This window comes from Microcaecilia unicolor, chromosome 13 (genome assembly GCF_901765095.1).
Source record: "Microcaecilia unicolor chromosome 13, aMicUni1.1, whole genome shotgun sequence".
In the NCBI taxonomy this organism is placed as follows: domain Eukaryota; kingdom Metazoa; phylum Chordata; class Amphibia; order Gymnophiona; family Siphonopidae; genus Microcaecilia; species Microcaecilia unicolor.
The window spans coordinates 47,795,912-47,818,675 of NC_044043.1; the positions used below are offsets into that span (position 1 = coordinate 47,795,912).

A 22,764-nucleotide genomic window follows, 5' to 3' on the forward strand; every position below is an offset into this window, starting at 1 on the left:
CTTTCTCCCTCCTTGCCCCCCTCAATGCAGCACCTCTCTCCCTCCTTGCCCCTCCAATGCAGTACCTCTGTCCCTCCTTGCCCCCCCCCCTTCCCCAGTGTAGCACCTCTCTCCATTTTTGGCTTCCTTCTGCAATTTTCCTTCCTCTTCTTTCCTTTTCACAGGTGCTGGGAAAGACCAAAGGTCCATCAAGTGGCCAATCCAGATCACAAATGTCTGGCAGGATCCCAAAAAAGTACAAAACATTTTATACTGCTTATCCCAGAAATAGTGGATTTTCCCCAAGTCCATTTAATAACGGCCTATGGACTTTTCCTTTAGGAAGCCGTCCAAACCTTTTTTAAACTCCGCTAAGCTAACCACCTTTACCACATTCTCTGGCAACGAATTCCAGAGTTTAATTACATGCTGAGTGAAGAAATATTTTCTCCGATTTGTTTTAAATTTACTACATTGTAGCTTCATTGCATGCCCCCTAGTCCTAGTATTTTTGGAAAGCGTAAACAGACACTTCACATCTACCCGTTCAACTCCACTCATTATTTTATAGACCTCTATCATATCTCCCCTCAGCCGCCTTTTCTTCAAGCTGAAGAGCCCTAGCCGCGTTAGCCTTTTCTCATAGGGAAGTAATCTCATCCCCTTTATCATTTTCGTCGCCCTTCTCTGCACCTTTTCTAATTCCACTATATCTTTTTTGAGATGCGGTGACCAGAATTGAACACAATATTTGAGGTACGGTCGCACCATGGAGCGATACAAAGGCATTATAACATCCTCATTTTTGTTTTCCATTCCTTTCCTAATAATACCTAACATTCTATTTGCTTTCTTAGCCGCAGCAGCACACTGAGCAGAAGGTTTCAAGGTATCATCAACGACGACACCTAGATCCCTTTCTTGGTCTGTGACTCCTAACGTGGAACCTTGCATGACGTAGCTCTAATTCGGGTTCCTCTTTCCCACATGCATCACTTTGCACTTGCTCACATTAAACGTCATCTGCCATTTAGACGCCCAGTCTCCCAGTCTCATAAGGTCCTCTTGTAATTTTTGACAATCCTCCCGCAATTTAACAACTTTGAATAACTTTGTGTTCTTAACAAATTTAATTACCTCACTAGTTACTCCCATCTCTAGGTCATTTATAAATATGTTAAAAAGCAGCGGTCTGAGCACAGACCCCAGGGACCTTCCTTCAGCTATGTCTCACCCTTTCTGAAGCAACTACCTGTTTCCGCGAGGGTGGGACATGGCTGAAGGAAGGTCCCTGGGATTGTTTGAAGCAGCCTACTATTGCTGATACAAATAGAAGGGAATTACAGCTGGAGAGAGAGCCAATGTGTGAGCTGGAGAAGAGGCCCAAATGCATGTGTCGTACGCTGAATTCGTGTGACTTTTGGCATATCTGGTGATATGATTTCATATTTTCTTTCAAAGACATACATATAGTTTAGATTTATTTCTTATTTTTGAGATTTTTAAAGCCATGCTTGCAGGTAATAAGGAGGTACAAGGGCTCATTGTTTCATGGAACATTTTTCAGTATAAGTGTTCAGGACTTTTGTCCCAAGGGCTGCTGGAAGTGAATTTGCACAGCTGTTTGAATGTCTTGGAGGTCATTAGTGACATCTGCTACAGAAAGTTAGATTCTGAGTCACCAGTAAGCACCCTTAAATAGCTGTGGCTCATTTTGTCACTATATTACTGATATTTGAAAATATGACAGTGTAGTAAATGGCCACAATCCATTTTCTTTTGGTCTCTTGTGTTCATAGTTAGAAATTGAATTTCTTAACAGAAATTTGTAATGTCTTTGAGCAGGTCTGATTTAAGACACAATACTTTGATTTTGTGCTTCTCCACAACTGGCTTACTCTGAGGGGCATGATCAAAAGGGGCGCCCAAGTTTTCCTGAGGACGTCCTCACAGGGGCGGGGAAACCCGTATTATTGAAACAAGATGGGCATCCATCTTTCGTTTTGATAATACGGTTGTGGGTGCCCAAATCGCGAAATTTAGGTCGACCTTAGAGATGGTCGTCCTTAGAGATGGTCATCCTTAGAGATGGTCATCCCTGATTTTCGGCAACAATGGAAACCAAGGATGCCCATCTCAGAAATGACCAAATCCAAGCCATTTGGTCGTGGGAGGAGCCAGCATTCGTAGTGCACTGGTCCCCCTGATATGCCAAGACACCAACTGGGCACCCTAGGGGGCACTGCAGTGGACTTCATAAATTGCTCCAAGGTGCATAGCTCCCATACCTTGGATGCTGAGCCCCCCAATAACCCCCAAAACCCACTCCCCACAACTGTACAACACTACCATAGCCCTAAGGGGTGAAGGGGGCACCTACATGTGGGTAAAGTGGGTTTGTGGTGGGTTTTGAAGGGCTCACATTTACCACCACAAGTGTAACAGGTAGGGGGGATGGGCCTGGGTCCGCCTGCCTGAAGTGCACTGCACCCACTAAAACTGCTCCAGGGATCTGCATACTGCTGTCATGGAGCTAGGTATGACATTTGAGGCTGGCAAAAAATATTTAAAAAAATGTTTTTTAGGGTGGGAGGAGGTTAGTGACCACTGGGGGGGAGTAAGGGAAGGTCATCCCCGATTCCCTCCGGTGCTCATCTGGTCAGTTCGGGCATCTTTTTGAGGCTTGGTCATACGTAAAAATGGACCAAGTAAAGTCGCCCAAGTGCTCGTCAGGGATGCCCTTCTTTTTTCCATTATGGGTCGAGGACGCTCATGTGTTAGGCACGCCCCAGTCCCGCCTTCGCTACGCATCCGACACGCCCCCGTGAACTTTGGTCGTCCCTGCAACGGAAAGCAGTTGAGGATGCCCAAAATCGGCTTTCGATTATGCCGATTTGGGCTACTCTGGGAGAAGGGTGCCCATCTCCCGATTTGTGTGGAAAGATGGGCGCCCTTCTTTTTCCAAAATAAGCCTATCTCTCAATGCACTCTGGAGAATCAGTTCACTTGCCAGGACAAGCTAAGTCAGCCAGTTCTTGATGCAGCCTCCTCTTCTGGCAGATAAGGCTGAAACACACAGCTACAAATAAGCTGCACAAATAGTTTTAAATCGGCTTTCAAATGTTTTTTGAATCCTACCCAAGATATGCTTCATAACTAGTGAAAGGAATTTTCATAAATATATTGAAAAATTAGGATAAAGTATTAGATAAAGTTATTAAAATGTCAAATGCCTTCAGCTTATAGAAAAGGCAGACACAATGGCTACTATAAGTCCTGTTGCAAAAGATTCTGAGACATTTTTGTGTTAGATAAATATGATGAAAGAATTGGATATTATTCTTTTTTCAATTTCAGTTTAACACTGAATCACATGCTCATTTTATCCAAGTAGGATGCAGTAATAAATAGTTCCAGACTGTCAGTGGTTTGGTATTAAACCACAGTGTGCCGATCCATGATGTAAATCAACGCAGCAGATTCAGTTCAGTTCTGTAGTGCAGGCTTCTGTTTCTAAAATAAATATGACACAGTTCACTGGGTTGTTCCAAACTAAGTGTAAATATGATATCATCTACCACACGTCTTCTGTTATTGATCAGGCAGATGTTCAGTATTAAGTGGGACTATAAAGACCACTGAGTTCCCGGCCTACTCAGCCTACAGACAGATCAGTATGTTTTATTGGTAGGATGTTATTGGTAGATTAGGGTGAACAAGAGCTATCCAAAGTACGTCAAGATTTAGGTGAAATGGGAGATGGATTAGAAATGTCTGTTGGGTATATGATTCAAAGTATCTTCTAAGAAGCAAGATAGTCTACAAATTCATCTCTTACCTGATTATGAAAAACTTAAATATGGTGGAAAATTAGAATACAGCATTTAATCCGTTGCTATAATAATGGATTCAGTTTCAAACGAGCAAAGTTCCTGACAGTTTTGAATTTAGTAAAAACACTGGGATAAAACTAGGAATAAATGGGAAAATTGGGAAATAATAAATATTTCTATTTGAAGAGTAATATCGTGAAAGGTATATGCATACCCTTAAATAATTTGTAATTAAATTTGTAATGTTGTGAAAGGTATATGCATACCCTTAAATATTTTTGATTAAGCAATTGTAAAACAATTTGATGCACACAATTATTTATATGAAAATCAGTATTACCAAAATTGAATAGATATGAGGAATAATTTTAAAAAGCTTTTTCTGCACATAGGGGGAGATTCTATATAAGGCACCTAAAAAATTGGTGCTGAAATCCGTGCCGACGAAGCATATTCTATAATTAGTGCCTAGATTTAGGCTCCAATTATAGAATATGCTTATTTGATATTTCAGCACCTAAATCTCTGCACATCCATTTACACCAACAAAAACGTGGTGGAAATCCTAGTGCGTAGATTTAGGCACACGGGGCCATATTCTATACCTAAGTGCATAAATTCTTTCAGAGCATCCACAAAATGCCCAAGTCCCCCATCCATAGCCATGTCCCTTTTTGCTTGCACGCGTTAGAAGTTTGGTGCACATCGTTTCAAAATACGCTTAGCGAGTTCACCTAAATTCTAATCTGTGCCAATTAGTATTCATTGCTTGTTAAGTGCTGTTATCAGTGCTCATTAACTTGTTAAGCTTGTTAAATTACACACATTGTTATAGAATCTGCGCCGATTTTGGTGCCGATCTCTAGGCGCGCTATATAGAATCTGAAGGTTAATGTATATTTTACATATGAAAATAGATGTTATAAAATTTCCATGGAGATATACATACATAAAAAGAAAGTGCATCGAAAGAGCAATCTGTATGTAGGAATTACTGGAGGCTTAGTTGCAACATAGAGTATTTTAGCAAATACTTGTGCATATGCATAGTGTACATATACACATTTCTAGCTTCAGAGCAAATGTAAACTTGTTTAAAAAACATTTGAATACTACTGTGTCATTCTTAGAACCTATTTATAAAGGCACCTATATTGCCTTTATAAAATATATGCTTTTTGAACACTTTGTAGATGTCCAGTTATGAAATTGCCCAATACATTATACTTATTTAAAATGGATCATGAGCTATGACAATATGCTGTTGCAGCTGTTACGCATTGGCAAACCATATGTTCAACATGGTTAAAGCTGTTTCCTCAGATCATACCAGATACTTAGTAGCCTAATGAATTTAGATATTTAAGTACTATCCAGCCAATATTCAGCTGGTGGCAGTCAGCATTTTTCAAAGTATTACTTGTGGCTGGCTAAATTAGCCCAAAATATTCAGTTCCAGGTCATGTCCAGGCATCAGCACTGGGCTAATTATGGATGTCCTGGTAGCCTTAGCTTATGCGGGTACCAGCTGAATATCATCCGGGATCTACGTAAATTTAAAAAAAGGCCCAAGTCAGGTTCCTTCCCCCCAACATTCTTATTCCCTCTCCCAGCCCCTACTCGCCTATATAGCCCCCCCTCCCCAGGGCCTACCTGGAGAAGTCCCTGGTGATCCAGGGGGAAATCAAGCAGGAGCGATGCCCACTCGTAAGGGGCCCTTTTACCAAACAGCAGTAAAAAGTGGTCCTGACGTGTCCTTATGCATGTCTTTCTTGCATGTTAAGGCCATTTTTACCACTGGGGTAAACTGGATGAATTTCCAATTTTTTTTTTTTTGTATTAATGGCCAAGCGCTGATTTTGCCATTAACACGTAGCCATTAAAACAGATACTGCCACCCATTATTTAGGCATTAAGGGCTCATGCACTAAGTACAAGCTAATCGGTTAGTGTGCGGCAATAAATATAGCTACGCTAACCGATTAGGAAAGAACACAAGAACACGCCCATTCTCTGCATTCGTACATCCTGAAATTAGTGTGGGATGCCTCAGTGTGTTCCATGGTACACTATTTTTTGCTGCAGTAAGCATATGTTTGTGCTAACCGCATCTTTGTAAAAGGCCCCTAAATAAATAAATGTGATAAGAAAACTGATGGATATAATATAAGTGGAATATTCCTCCTTTTCCAAACACTCACCCCCCCCCCCCCCCCCTTTAAAAAATACCTACCGAAAAAAGTAGACAAGAGAAATTTGAAGGCACAGGCCCTTTGTTTTGTTGGTTGTAGTTAGTGCACATCTCCTCAAAAGGAGACTCTTTGCATACTGAAGAGGTTGTAACAGAGAATGTATGCACTTGTCAGAAAAAAAAAAGCTTGTGACAAGAATTAATATATTAACTCATATGCAGTAGTATTTGACAAATTGCTCACTAAATTCATCAGAATTGATTGGGCATTCTGTATTTTAATTGACAAATGGCTGCATTAGGGGATGAGGGGAATGCATTAATTTTACCTCCCCTCACCCTTAGGAAATGTAATTATATAAATATAGATTTTGTTAAAACAAAAATAATCTCTACTTTATTATAGTATTGTTGGTAAGTACTGTACTCATGGATCTCTCTGCCATTAAACCTCTGCTGGGAAGCTTTAGACAGCCTTTGAAGGCATTTATTGTGAGTAACGGTCTTATACGTGATCAAAGAATCGTTTCTGCTCTGTTAAAGGAAGTGCTTCATGTTTGCCTTATTACTGGAGCCCCAGGTTTTGTATATTTTCACCATGGGGAGATAGATGAGTGCACGTATTGAAAATGAAACCTACTCAGTTCTCTGGTTTATCCAGTGGGTGTACTGCCTGGCTGGTGACTCTATTTTTGTCACTTGGAGACTGTGCATAAGCAATGGGAAGCTGTTGTTTTGAGTTGGAGTATTATGCCATTGAGAGTTGCTGGTGATATTAGAGATGATAAAAATGAAGTTCAGCTGTTAGTTAGAATATTATAATCCTCTGTCATGATATTTGCCACAACTTTATATCAAGGCTGCATGTTAATTGTGATGCATTAATTATTAATTGCAATTAAAACATTTAATTTTGATTATTAATAATTAACCTGGCTCCCTCCCCCTCCACATGCACACACACATGCATGGTCGGTCCGACATCTCTCTGTCCCCTCCCAGATTGCCAGCGGCTCTCTCTCCCCTCCCAGACTGCCGACAGCTCTCTTTCCCCTCCCAGACCACCGACCTCTCTCTCTCCTCTCCTCTCCCCTCCCCTCCCCTCCCTCCGTCCGCAGCACTATCCAATTAGTGCCAAAGCAGAGTTTGGGTGGAGTCATTGGGGTCAAAGTATCACTGCTAACTGGGCACAACTGGTCAGCGCTGATTCAAGATACTGCCACTGAATATCTGCAGCTGGCATTCAAAAATTTGTTGACTGCTACGAGCTCACTATCAAGGGGATATATTTCCATTTTTTCACCTACAAATTCCTTAATTTTCAGTATTTCAGATGTTGATCAACATCTTTGTATTCCATATTTCTTTTAAGAGCTTTGAAATATTAGAATATGTGAAACTTAGATATTTTTGCTGATGTAGATTCCTCCCCCTCCCTCTCCTTTTCCAAAACATAGACAATTGTTTTTTTGATTGCTGTAATCATTGAATCTGGATATTGTGGAATTTTTAAATTTATGTATCATTTGTGTTGGTATAATTTAGAAAGGAATTGCACATTTCAGCTTATATTTTTTCAGTTATTTTGTTCTAGGCTTTTCAAAAATATTTCCTATTTTTCCTACCCCTAAAATTATGAGCGTGTGTTGGAACTAGGTATTCCTCTGCACCCCTTTCTTCCTCAAGGGTGCATACTTCCATTATTCCTAAGTCAAATGTAGTTTCTACATCCTAACTCTAAAAATTGTTTTAACTATGAACAGTGTATTTAATTATTCAGATTGCATGAAACAAAGATTTCTTTGGTGCATATTAATATTTATACTGCAGTGATTAAACTCAGAATATCAGAGAAAATACATCAGAAGAGTTTTTGTTTTTACTTTTTAGCTGCATTCCATCTGCCTACTAATTGACTGACTAGATGGGACTGGAGATCTTTGCTGTTAATTTTTATGTTTCTCTGACATGCTGAAGGGGATTTTACAAATTGAGTCCAGGGCATTGGTCTTGACTGGTGGGATCATTACTGTATGCTTAGCTTTGTAGTAGCTGAATTTGAAGTCTGTGAGGAATCAAATGATACCATGTAATTTTTCTGCTTCCAGGAAAGCATTCTAAACAAGTGTAACAGCCAAGATCATTTAACAACTGTGAGATGGACATTAATTGGACTGATGTATAAAAAGCTAAAAATACACTCAAGCATCAAGACTGGGATACAACAGGGAACGTTCAACCCCTTTGTGGTCATCTGGAACCTTTTTGGAATAATTTTTATCAGTGCTGCTTCTTTTGAATTTTCATTATGAGATATGAGTGTTTATAAGCTAGGATAGACATTAGTTTATTCACAATATACCTAGCTTTCTTTAAAAGGACGTGGGTTTTAATTATGACTGCCACTTCTGAAATGGGATAAGTGTGATGTTTCTGATCAGTAAGGAGGACCCAGGAACAGTAAGCAAGTGAGGTCTATAGACAGGCTGTCCACAAGACGTGGCATCTCATAACCAGGGAAGAATGGGCAGGTCTTCTGTCTGAAGTTGCCACCTTCTCTTTGGGTTAATCCACCTGGAACTTGTAGCCACCAGGATTTAGCTGCCCAAAACCCAGAGCCCAGGTGGATTACCAAATACCAGGCAAATCTGGGAAGAAGGCTTGAAAGCAAGAGCACATGGGCACTCACCAAGAAGACTGTACAGAAATACGGCCAAAAGCCAGCACTGAGCTGGTACACAGAAAGGAATCAAGATTAGGACTACAACAGGGAAAGCAGCAAGCAAATGCACCAGGAAGAGTATGGCCTCTGAAAAGAAGGGCAACCATGGAGTGGACCAAAGCAGCTGGCTAGCTTGCTGACACCTATATTGCTGGAAGTCAAGGGTTCATCAAAGAAAGGGACTGTCTTAGAAACTGAGCTTACTGCAGGCTGATGATGGAACCTCACAGTACTCCCCATCCCAGAGGTAGCCTCTGGATGACCTGTTCGATGTTTTGCCAAATATGTCTTCAGGTGGGCAGGAACATAAATGTCAACCCGGGTCCTCTCCTTTCAGTGGAATATGCTGAAATCCAAAATCTCCATATCAAATTCCAGGTGTTCATACAGCAGAGTGGGATCTGGGGAAACCCCTTGTCTGCAAAAGATCTGACATGATGGGTTTTAGTAAGGACACATAGAAGGTTGAGGGTAGTTTCAGGGAGTCTGGAAACTTTAGATGTTCTGTTACTGGATTGACTTCCTCTGTGATGGCATGAGGCCCAATGGGGCTGATATTCAGACCCCGGGAGGCAGCCCGGCTAACTCCTGTGGTTGGTGTTGAGGCTAAATATTCAATGCTGTGCTGTTTCTGGTGACCAGCATTGAATATCCGGTTTATTTCTGGCTGGTTTAAACTTAACTGGTCAAGTCAATATTCAGTGCTGGCTGGTTAAGTTTATGGCAGCCAAAGGTAGGCCTCCTATCTGGGTAGCCCGATTTGGCCACCAAACATAACCAGCAATACGCTGAATATTTGTGGCTAGCCTGCTATACCACATGATATAGCCAGTTAGCCACTATGCGCTGGCTGCGAATATTCAGAAGAAGATAGCTGGCTATCCCCTATGGAATATTTGTGCTTAGTCTGTAAAGTGCTATTTAACTGGCCAGGAGCCATTCCTGGCCAATTAAATAGCGCTGAATATTGGAGGGAATAAATCTAGGACCCAGTTTGCTACAGGGGAGCTTCAGATGCATTTTCCTCATGGACTGCCAAACGTTATCACCAATATTGAGCTGAGGTTCTAGTCTACTATGCCTGACTGCATACTTTTTTGTTATGCCACAGTTCTCTTTAGGTTAATGCTGGTCAGAATTTTATAACAGGCCATTTACATGCATAAATGGCCACATGTGCACAAAAATGACTTTAAAAATTACCCTGCAAATGTCTGTTTATTTACTTACATTTATTAATCATCCAATCGTTAAAAACTCTGAGCAATATACAACAAAGAAATAATACAAGCATTTAATAAATAAAATAATAAATGCAATAAATGATAAAAATCAAATACATGAATCATAGACAAAAGATCCATACCCTCACTAAAAGCTATATTAGAAAATCAAGTTTTATGCGACTTTCTTTAAAAAGGATTTATAAAGAAGAAAAGCAAGTTGGTCTACAAGCTGCCATAAAAGCTATAAACATGTAGGGCATGGTATTTAAGCAAACTTTTGAAAGTTAACTTGATGACCTTCAGACAATATTACATTATTTGCTACAGTACAGATGAGCATGTTTTCATGGCTCCAAATCAAGATCATATACCCTTTGACTGAAGCTTAGTGTATTTCTAGTCTCTAAGAAGTCTGTCATGACATTTTCTGGTTTGCTCAAGATCAGCATTTGAGCAGCCCTGTAAGGGACTGTTTTGTCTTCTACCTTGTGGGTCACAGTTGCTCACTCTGATATCTAAATTGAGATCTAGAAGAGAGGTATAACAGCTTGGATCACCATCACGGATTTAAATACATAAGGGAAAAAAAGTTAACTGGGAAGGCAGGTGTGGGGTTCAAGTTGATTACCTGACAAAGAATATCTAATGAGAGGAGATGGCAAGGTGATTTGTAGATGAAAGGAATAATGAAATGTCTTAAACTATGTGTGCTTTGGATGAATTTATGTGGCAATTATGCTTGTTTATATTGAAATAACACAATTGTGACTCTTATACAGTGCCTTTGCCCAGAATACTTTACAGATGTGCGTAATTAAAATGGACATAGTTGATTGTAGCCTCAAATGTAGGTTATGATCAATCTTGTTTAAAGTAATATAAATTACAAATTAGTCTTTGAAATCCCTGTTATTAAGACTTATACAGATGACCAAATATTTTGTGTCTGCAGTGGTTCCACCTGGAAGTCCTGGACCAATAACTCGTCATGAATCTTATGACAGCCTCACTTCGGACCACAGTGGTCAGGAAGATGAAGAGTGGCTGTCACAGGTATAGTCTATGAAGCTGTGTTTTTCCTGAGCTGCAGTTAATCATGAATGATATGGATTGTGATAAAACTCCAGTCTACTTGTGGAAACATAAAGAATAAATAGCAATGATGCCAATTAGAGCTTTTATTGTCATATTTCAGTAGTAGAGTGAAACAAATACCAAACTGGGTGGGAGGATGAGTCCTACTTGTTTTCTTCATGTGAATTGGGGGTAATTAGAAATTAGAACTCTTACAAAAGTCAGTCAGGTGCATGTTTCAATGAGGTCTTTCTTATAAGAGATGCTTAAATGACTTAATGTTCATATTATGATTCAATCTGTGACCACATTTTGTTTTTAGTTAGGTCAACATCTCTATTTGAATCATTGTGTTATCAAGTGATTCCAAAAATAGAGAACTGAGGTGTTTAGATTTCTGAGCAGAAACTGGCAGATGAGAAAGAAGAACCTGAATGTTTTTCCTACAAGAGTTTTTTTATGTGCTATATTTAGGCTAGGGAGCCCCATTATTTGACCAAATATAGACTTATTTTACCATTTCTTTTCTTCAAAAATATTCTGTAACAATGTGCCAGTGCATTTCATTTAAAAGTCGAGACTTCACCTTCTTTTCTCCCAAAATCTCCCTGAAAGAGATCTCGGATACCGACACAGGCAGCATGATTAGTATCGAATGCATTGTAATAAAGATGCTGATAAATGTATGTGCAGTTTCTTGTGCGATCCAGTCTTTGGAGGATGTAAAAAAAGAAATCAGGAGGTACACCAGAACTGTCTTTTGCTGCTGAATGGAGAGTCTAGAAATGGAAATGCAATTTCTTCCATCCTATTTCAATTCCTTTTAGACTAATCACATTTTCATGTCTTTGAAAATGAAAGGGTTACCATAGACAGTAACAGTATATGGTAAGAAATCCACTGCCCTTTACTTCAGATTTTTTTTAAAACTCAAAATAGTGCATAATGTGTGCTGTCAGTGTGATGTTGATACAGTATGTTTTGTCTGCACAACAGGAGAGTGAACAGGAACTTTTGGCCGTAGCCTGAATGAAGCTGCAAAAGCACCATCTATTTTCTTCTCATCCCATAACATTGATGATTTCTAGCTTAAAATGCATAGACAGTTCTAGTGATTTCCCAGTTTGTACTGCACAAATCTTTTGAGATTATTTAATTTTTTTTTTCAAATATGTATTTAAAATAGTAAGCAAATAGTTATCCTAATTTGGTCCAAGTTGGAATTGCTTGTTATATACCCCCATTGCACTGCCCCTTGCTGCCATCATTTTGTCATGTGCAATGTGGAGAAACATAAATGTATATATTAGTCAGTGACGTTATCATTCATTTTCTAAAAGAATGACTTTATTGAACCTCGCTTACACCAACTCTATATAAGGGTATTCATTGGATGTCATCATTCATTGTGGTCGAATCACTTGCAGTTTATAAATCCAATATTGTTGTTGCCTATTTAATAGATGTGAAGTCACCTGTTCTCCATGGAACAGTGAGTGACCCGATTCCATGATAAACTATTTGAAATCTGTGAAAACGTGAAGACTAAAAATAATGTAGGATTATCAGTACAATCATGCACTAAGTAAACAATTGTGATGCTCAATCTGGTCTTAAACATCCTGGTTGACTGCAGAAATTACACAGATCTATTTACATACATAGTAACATAACGTAGCAAATGACGGCAGATATACACAATCAGTTGTTGATTATTATTACTTTTTTTTTTCGTAATAGGATGCTGCTGCCACTGTTCATAGCAGATGGGTTTATCACAAAGTATAGTCACACCACTTTTGATATCCCAGTGCATTTCAGTTTCTTCTTCAGGTTAACAGAAATGAACCACCTTGATTTTATTATTATTATTATTAGCATTTGTATAGCGCTACCAGACGCACGCATCGCTGAACACCTGATACAAAGAGACAGTCCCTGCTCAAAAGAGCTTACAATCTAAATAATACAGACAGACAAGACAGTTACGGGTGAGGGACGTAATGGGAGCTAAAAAGCAGCAGTGAAAAGGTGGGTTTTCAGCATAGATTTGAAAACAGGTAGAGATGGAGCTAGACGTATAGGTCCAGGAAGTCTATTCCAGGCATAAGGTGCCGCGAGAGAAAAGGAGTGAAGCCTGGAGTTAGCAGTGGAGGAGAAGGGGGACGACAAGAGAGATTTGTCCAGTGTTGTATCCCCTGGTATGTGCCAGAAACAGACTTGATTGGCATTTTTTGGCATTGCATAGCATTGACAAAGTTTGCAAATGCTTGTCGCTATTATAGGAGCCATATTTGAATACTGTAAAACACATGGACGCTTGTCCATAAGATGTTTGGATCTGTATTCCAGCAAAAGGTCATGATTGGCAAAATATGTTCTATAAAATGCTGACTTATATGATTGATATCAGGTACTTTGTAGCTAAAAACATTCTGTCAGTATTAGATTGTTCCTTAAATATTTGTAAATTGTAGCGACATCTTATTTGCTAAAAATGTATAAACTTTGATCAGTAACTGATTTTAAATTGTTCTGTGTAATTTATGAAATCATATGTCGTGAAAAAATCTGTTGGACAATCAGGATGTTTAAGATCAGATTAATGTAGCTCACTTTTTCAATAGTAGCTCAAGACAGGTACAATAGGTATTTTCATGTCACTGAAGGGCTTACAATCTTAGGGGTATCTCTAGTAAAGTACACTAGTAAATGGGCATAGGGTTTACTAACGCGGGACTCTCCTGCACAGTAAGTCCATTTCTAGTGTGCCCAGGAAATGCAGGAATTTCCAATATTTCTCTTTTAAGTTGTGCACTAATGTTCGCATTAGCATGTATAACCTGAAAAAAATTGACAGGGGAGCGCTTACTGCCTCCTGCGTTATGGACGCTCTAACCAATTTAGCGTGTTGTATTCAGAACATGCTAGTTGGATAGCATGTCCATGCCATTCTCCATCCTGACACACCCTTTCAAGAAAAGTAATACAAAAAATGAATATCGCATGCCTAGGGTGCGCAAACAGCTTACTTACCTCAAAATGCTTTAATACGTTTTGCAGTAAGCATTTTTGTGTGCACTAAGCACGTGTTAGGGCTTAACATTGTTTATTAGACATACCCTTTAGTTTGTGCCTGAAGCAATGGAAGATTAAGTTACTTCCTAAGATTTCAAGGAGTGAGGCAGCATTTTAACCTGGCTTCCCTGGTTCTACGCCTACTGCTCTAACCATTTGGCTATTCCTCCATTCCATGGTGCACTGATGGTCAAGCAGTTTGTAGTCATCTTATGTTTTAATAGATCGCAAGTGGTTTATTGTTGATCAGGTGACTTTTTCTTGGAGAGGAGGTGACTTGAAATCTTTATTGAATAGGATTCAGCAGTTTTAAATTATGAACTGCAAGCAATATAAACCCAGGGATTGAATGAAGACATAGAACGGAGTAGCATTATATAAAGTTGATATGTGATTGAGGTTCAGTAAAGTTGTGCTTTTTGAAAATGTGTGATTTCACCAATTGAAATTTACATAATCCCTTAGATTCTATAGATGATGTGCCCAGTTATAGAATAGTGTTAATTTATGTAACACAGGCCCTATTTACTAAGCCGTCTAGAGGAACGTTAGTGTTTTTAGCGTGTGCTAATCATTAGTGCACGCTAACCATGTAGATACCCATAATATTCCTATGGGTGTCTACATGGTTAGCATGCGCTAAAAACACTAGCACACCTTAGTAAACAGGGCCTCTAATTAGTTAATTGGTGCTGAATTGGCACCTATTTGTATAAAAGTACCAATAGTTGGTATTAATAAGCATTAATTGGTAGGATGTAGCTGACCTATGTCCCTATTCTCTAAACTGAGTTTCTAACTTCTCGCATGAGCAGCTGCAAAGGGGGCATTAACATGAGATGAGCATTGGGCAATTATTCTTGTGTGCACTTTGTAGAATAATTACATTTACGCACCCAAATGGTGCTTTTTTATAGGCACCAGCTTTTACACCTGCCATAGACATGGCGTAAATGGTCGCCCCTAGAGTTTGGCGCATATCTGCGGATATAACAGATTTGGCACAGAACTCTGCTGTTATAGAGTACTAGCTTAGCATCCAGTTACCCAGTTTTTTGGTGCCTAACTTTGGGCGCCATTTATAGTATTCCCCTATATATATATATATATATATATATATATATATATAAAGAGAGAGTGTCTGTCTATGTATAATTGGCTTGTCAATCCATTTTGTAGATGACTGGAAGTGATGTTATCAAGGTGCATCATAATGAAGTGTACATAAAAATACAATTCCATTTCCCCTGACACACAGATTTTTTTGAAACCTGGGCTGAGACAGGATAAGTATTTGCTTTTTTTTAAACACATATTTGAAAAACTGTTTAAAAAAGATCAAAGAGACTTGTGTAATGGTCTGGACTGATGATTAGATCTGGAGCATCTTTTCTTTCATTGCTGAGAGACATGCTGCAAATACCACAGCATGCTTGCGTGAATGTGTGTGTGTTTTTTGTTGTTGTTGTTTTTTTTGTCATCCTTCCTGTCAGTGCCTGAATTAATCACTGCTTAGGCACTGACAGAAAAGGTGACATTTAGCACTGAGCTGCAAATTACTGCCATAATTTTAATGCAGTAGTAGTTCCCATGCTCCTTGAGTATAGCATGCTGCAGTATCTTTTAGCGCTAATTTCATAGTAGAGTGCAGGCTCTACCATGAGGATTTCTGCATTGGCCCCTGTGACAGCATTAATTCTGCAGGTATCCCTGTTTTAAAATATCTATAATCTAACAGATTTATTCTGAATTTGTTTCCCTTGTAAATGCAATATGAAGGTGCTTGCTTTGCTTCCTGTTCAGGTTCCTCTGGCCATTAGCAGGATCTAGTGGCAGAGCAAAGTAGCAAAGGATGAGCTTTCCCAATGGCTCCTGTGATTCAGAGAACAGAACAAACAGGATGAAAATAAAGTTGAAGTCTTCATTTTAGTCCCACTGACAGTCTGCTCTTGTGAAATAATTGACTAGTTGAAGCTTTGTTTTTGGAACCATGAAAGTGAGACAGACAAAAGCAATTAATTTTAACTTTCTTTTGTAAAATATTTCCAGGTTGAAATAGTGACCCATACTGGACCTCATAGACGCCTTTGGATGGGCCCCCAGTTTCAGTTTAAAACCATCCATGCCTCAGGCCAAACCACAGTAATTTCATCAAGTTCTTCAGTTCTTCAGGCCCATGGCCCAAGTGATACACCACAGCCACTCTTAGATTTTGATACAGATGACCTCGATTTGAACAGCCTCAGGTAAGGAAGTAGTTAAATATCATTCACAAGCTATTTAATCACAGTAGACATGTCCTACTTGTAGTTTCACAGTTGCTGCTGTTGTAGGAAAGAAGCAAAACAATCTGAGAACTACCCTATATATTGGAGTAATTTTCAAACTCTGTGAGGAGCTTGAAGATCAGTGGGTTTGTCCTGCAAGTTAATGTTCAAAGGGAAATTACTTACAAGGTTTTCATTTGAAAGTTTATGGCCAGCAGGGATCAGGGGTAAATAAGTACCTGCAGACACGGACTTATACTCTGCCTTCTGTGTCCTAATTCTGACCCTTAAAAGAACTCGATGTCTATGAAAAATGGCCCCTTCTTCAAGAATTTGATTTGTGAACTAAAACTTTGTCAAAACTTTGAAGTATAATAAAATCATATGTGGATAGGCTGCATAATCTACATGCAGCAACCATGGCTATAAGCTAACATCAACATGTATGGGCTGTGCAGGTGTATCAGACAACAGCCTCATTAGTTTTGATGGCTGTTCAGATTATCGCAGAGCTGTTGTACAGTAATACGTCCAAGTAAGGAGAGGAGAGTGGCTTTGAGTATTTGATTAATTGTGGGGCTCCTAAAAAAACCAAAAAGGAAGGTGATAAGTGATGGTGGCCTGCACTCTAAAAGAATTTTAAAATGTTTGGGCCAGATACAGAGGGCAGTGGTTGAGATGTTGGGTTAAACATATGAAGAGAAGATGCATTGGCTTAAATATGAGAATGTAGAGAACCAGAGAGGAAGACAACTGGGAAGACTGCTTAGACCAGTCAGTCATTTTGTCTGACAAAATGGTCCATTTTGCTTAGATTGGAATTGAGAAATCCTGATTCCAGTAGCCTAACATGGAGCCTTTTGTTAAATACATATAGGGCACAGTGGGAGCAGCTATTTTACAAATACACACGTTACAAATAAATGGCACAAACCTGGCAGCTATGGAAGCAGCAAGTTTACAACCTGTACATATTGTCTTTCCATTTTACAAACATACATGTATAAACAATAACAATTAAATACTAAGGATGAAATTTTTATTTTATTTTATTCTCAACACGCATAGGGAAACAGGAGCCTCAAAAGGGGGTGTGGCCATGGGAGAGGGTATAGGTGGGTCAGGGATCTTTACAAAAGAAGTGCGTAGTGTTACAGAATAGTGGGGATTCACACCTAATTTGCACACCAGGATTTACACCAGATTTCAGCTGACGTAAATACTCGTGTCAAAAGTTGAGCACTGAATTCGGTGATCAGCACTGTTCTATAAAGAGTGCTCATCCTGAAGTGCCCTTTATAGAACATCATTGAGTGTTGAATGTTATCGGCCCCGAATTTTCAGCGCCATTTGTAGAATCTGGCCCCATGTGACCTCACATTGTTTTAACCCAGCTGATGAAAGCTGCTTTCGAGCTGTTTAACACCTGTCAGCTGAAGTACCTGACCTTTTTTTTTTTGGTGGTGGTAACTTCAGCTCACAGGGTGAGTGAGCTCCAGGCCACAGTAACTAATCCACCTTGTATGAGGTTTTACAACAGAGTCATTCCACACACTCATCCAAAGTTCCTTTCTAAGCTAGTGTTGGAGTTCCATTTCAATCAGTCTATTGTCCTACCAATATTTTTTCCTAGACCTCATACCCTCAAAGGTGAAAGCGCACTGCACAGACTGCATCTCCTTCATTTATGGCTATGCAGGTCTGACTTGAGGATTATGTCACAGCTCATAATGCCAGAGCTATGGCAACCTCTATAGAAGAGATTTGTAGAACTACAACGTGGACTTTTGACCATAAGTCTACATCTTACTGTTATTTACAGCAGAAATCCTGATGAAACAGTAGGTTTGGCTAGTCAGTCCTTCAGAATTTATTTGGGTATTAGAATCCAACTCCACCACCTAAGCCCATTTCTTTCAGTTCCAGGCTACCTTCCAAAAAAAAAAAAAAGGCTTGTTAACAGCAACCTCAACCCCCACCCCTCCCTCCCAAAAATTCAGTTTGTATGTCTGTCTGTTGTGACATATATTTCTATTCCCATTTATTGTTGAACGCAGCTTGTAGCTAAGGAGTCCCATGTTGTGAGGACTCGCTTACTTTCTCTGTGTGCTTATATATTTGCAAAAGGAAAAGAAGCACCTTATGATGGAAATATGTTCTTATCTGCTTTTAACACTGGTAATGTTCTTTTGCAATTCTAGGATCCAGCCAGTTCGCTCTGAACCAGTTAGCATGCCAGGATCATCACGCCCTAGCTCTGATCGTAGAGGAGCATCGACAGCAATTGATGCAAGCTCGGGTAGGAAGCTCAGAAAATCCATTTTCTAAGATTTCTTGCTTGGTTTGTTTTAAATTTTGAGGTTTTATTTTATTTGGTTTTGCTCTGATACACAGGTCATCGTTAAAAGAATATTCAGTGTTATCCTACATTAAACTGCCTCAGATTTTTTGATACAAGTCCTGAAGGCCAAGTGGCTTAGATCACCTGAGCAGTGTATAACTAGAAGACAGTTTATACACATTAATATGCTGGGTCTGCTATTGTATGTATTTTTGATGTTTCTTTCCCTTTAATTATGCTTGGTAGTCGTTTTCTGTGGTGCTTTGTTAAGTGGTTGCAATATAATGCTAATTTACCTGCTTTGTCTAGGATAAGGCAGTCAAATTGCTCAGACTCATCATCGAATTTAGCTCCCAATCATTTTTCCTCATCCTTGACTAATGCATGCAAATATGCTTTCAGATTCTTTTCTACGGTGGTTTCTATAGCCTGTGGTTTCAGGGCATCATTTAAGCTTTATAGTCAGAATGTGCAATGCAATACCGTAACACTATAACATTCTATACCAAATTTATCAGTGCTAGAAGCCAATAAGACCATTAATCTGTGTCATTTTAGAAATTAACTGTACATTCCATTTATTTCATCTCTCATTATTAGCATCCTAAAGTTTTTCTCTACTTAATAAACAATCAGTACCAGTAGTGGGTAGTGTTCCTTATAAGGAGTGCAGAAAGATTGCTAATACCTTTCTTCCCACCAGGCACTTTCCAACCAGTTTATGATTTGAATTATAGTCTGCTTAAGCTATGTCTCTTTGCAAAACAGCTAGAGCATGCCTGGTGGGCAGGACGTTGTGAATGATCACTTAGAGAGAACATTTGTAGTGATTGGTTTGTAATATCACAAAACACAAGATTAAATTTGTTCAGTTAAATAAGTGACATCAGGATTTCCTGAACATCTGTGTCCTCACAGGGTAATGTTGTCCTTTTATCACCTGGGCACGTTTTTTGTTTCTGTATAGTTTTGTCTATTTTGCCTTTGAGTAGAGGTCTCTCCTACTTGTTTGGCATTTGTCTTTCCTAGTTTCTTTTAGTTATCCCCCTCATCATTAAAAACTATATATATAAAAATTATATATATATAATTTTTAAAATTGAATTATATATATATAATTTTTAAAATTGAATTTGACCTAGCAAACTGTTTAATATGCCAAGGAGCGCCAAGGGGTGATCCTGCAGGTGGAAAATATCTGTTTCACACCCGCAGAAGTGCTAACACTGTCTAGAACTGGATTGTAATATTGTAATCTCTCCTCACTACACCAGGATGTTACGAAGTGTGAGAATTATTTTATGTCAACTCCATTGGACTCCTCTATTTCTCTGAAGAAGCTAAAGGATGGCAAAAAGGATCAAGATGGTGTCAGTTACGGAAGGATATCACTCTCTGGGCCCTGTTTACTAAGCCGTGCAGTAAGCGTGCTAACCTTTTAGCATTTAGCGCACTAATGCTAGAGACACCCATATATTCCTATGGGTGTCTTTAGCGTTAGTGTGTGCTCGTTTTTAGAGCACGCTAAAAAGCTAGCGCGCCTACGGCATGGCTTTGTAAAAAAAATGCAAATGTTTTTGTCCAGTGAGATGGGGGAAAACCCAAGATTTACCCCTCAGAGTCTGGGCAAACCCCTGCGCTGAAGCAGACTACATTGTATGTTTTCAGAGCAAAGAATTTATGCATCAGAACATGTAGAGAATCAGTAGAGGAGGAAGAATCCTAGGTTTTTAAATGTTCCTAAGTCCCTGCTGATTTCTCCTTTAGATATGGTTTGAAAATACATTAAAGAGATATTGGGAATATTACCACCAACAGTGAGAGCTCAGTGCTTTTCCTTACCTAAGAAGTCAGAAGGAGACCAATTAGGAGAAAATCAGAGATCTTTGGACTTAACTAACTTTTTAGAATCATCATTGTAATTAGTCATGCAAAGACTGACTCCTGTGGTTATTTTTGCACTGCAGATGGATCGCAACATGGTGTTATGCTTATACTTCAGACATATGCAGGAACAGTATCAGGACTCATGTATTCATATTTTTCCTGATTTTTTTTTAAAGCCACACAGAAAAGGAAACAGAAACATCCTATATAATAAAACGCACCTCCAACATTCTGAAGCTGACTGCATGGCTGAGGCATTCCTGCGCTCTGTATCCATCTCCTGAATTGACATCACGTACTTCCGGGTTCGTCACAAGCAGAAGTGACCAACCACATGAGGTTTCTCGGCTTCAGAATGTTGGAGGTGCATTCTATAGGATTGGTCAGTTCCTTGAAGCACAGCCAGAGCTCAGCGTCCTGCACAGTAACGCTCAGACATCAGAGAGAGAGGGGGGGGGGGGCTGACACCAGAGAGAGGGAGGGAGGGGGGCCTGACACCAGAGAGGGGGGGGGGAGGTATCTCTGTCACACACACACACTCTCTGTCTCACACACTCTCTCTCTCTCTCTCTCTCTCACAGTCAATGTCTTTCTCTCTCTCACTCTCACACACTCTATGTCTCACACTGTATCACATTCACTCTCTATGTCTCACACAGTCACTCACACACTCTCTTGGTCTCATACACTCAGTCTCACAGAGTCTGTGTCTCTCACACACACTCTCTCTCGCACACACTGTATCTATGTGAAACACACTCTCTCACACACTGTGTCTCACATACGCACTTGCACACACTCTCATTCTCACACACACACTCTCTCTCACACAAGCACACTTGCACCGAGACTCACTCTCTCTCTCTCTCACACATACACACACCCTTGCACATTCACTCTCTCTCTCTCTCTCACACACAGTCACTCTTATGTACACTCTCTCAAACATACACACTCCGAGGAAAACCTTGCTAGCGCCCATTTCATTTGTGTCAGAAACGGGCCTTTTTTTTACTAGTTTTGACATATAAGCCAAGAGTTCTTGCCCCGGGGTGTGAGCTTTCTTTTTAAAAATGTCCTTGTAACTGTTTGGTTATGTTTGAGGATAATAGTTTTCTGGTTTTTGATCCCAGGCAACTCTTTGAATTTCTGAGATTGTGGGAAGGGTTTAAATTCTTCAGGTATCCTTGAAAAATAATATAGCACTGTATAAATGTCAGCTGTGGAGCTTTCCTGGAGCATCCAGTTTGCCCAACAAGATAAACTCATTTTACATAGTATGTGATACTTTATTCCCGAGTTTGATTTGTCCCTGCCATTCTCAGGACACAAACCGTAGAAGTCTGCCCAGCACAGTTCTTGTCATAAGTTCTGAAGCTAACGTCGAAACCCCTTAGAATTTACACTCCAGCCGATCCATATCTATTCATTCACGATCAGGCCGTAGACCGTAGTCTGCCCAGCACCGGTTTTGCTTCCCAATTACCGGCGTCACCACCTTCTAAACAGGATTCCTTTGTGTTTATCCCAGGCACGTTTGAATTCCATTATTTCTTTTTTTGTAATATCAATTTCCTTACTTGACCCTTATTATTGTGGATGAACTTTATTTAGATAATTACGAAGAATTTATAATAATTATATTGTTGTCACTTCTCTTTTTCTTAATCACTTTGGGCCCCTTTTACCAAACGGTGGTAAAAGGGGCCCTGCGGTGGCATCGGTGCACTGCCAGTAAAAAGCTTATTTTTTCTTTTAAGGAAGGAAATTACCTTTTGGTAAATTAAACACTTCACACAGCCATCTCCTGGGGGCAGTAGGGGCTCCGGTGGTAGCCCGGCAGTAACCGGGCAGTGTGTGGTGCTACCCGATTACTGCTAGGCATGCCTCTGGTGCTAGAAAATTAAATAATACTTTGTAGTGCCAGAATTGGCATGCGGCAGGAGTCGGAACTACCAACGGGCTCCCCTGGGTGTCCGGCGGTAGGACGAAATCATAATGTGTCAAGCCGGCACTACCCCCATTGCCCTTTTGTAAAGGGCCCCTTTGGGAGGAGAAAAGAAATACCACTTGCCTTCTTTTCAGGGACCCTTGAAGAGGACCTGCTCCTTGGAGTCATGTTGAAGAAGCATTCTTCAAAGAATGACAGTTTCCCAAAGAAGTGGA

The 22,764-nt window shown here is 39.7% G+C and overlaps 1 protein-coding gene across 2 annotated transcripts in view; it reads left to right on the forward strand.

Annotated features, from left to right (window-relative positions):
• The window catches only part of BCAS3 (BCAS3 microtubule associated cell migration factor), a 1,139,946-nt gene that overhangs the window by 685,401 nt on the left and 431,781 nt on the right, over window positions 1-22,764 (forward strand). For both annotated transcript variants that reach the window (XM_030222408.1, XM_030222409.1), the window contains exons 20-22: window positions 10,904-11,004; window positions 16,153-16,349; window positions 18,572-18,669. In XM_030222408.1, coding sequence (XP_030078268.1) covers window positions 10,904-11,004; window positions 16,153-16,349; window positions 18,572-18,669 — 396 coding nt within the window. The remainder of the gene's footprint in view (window positions 1-10,903; window positions 11,005-16,152; window positions 16,350-18,571; window positions 18,670-22,764) is intronic.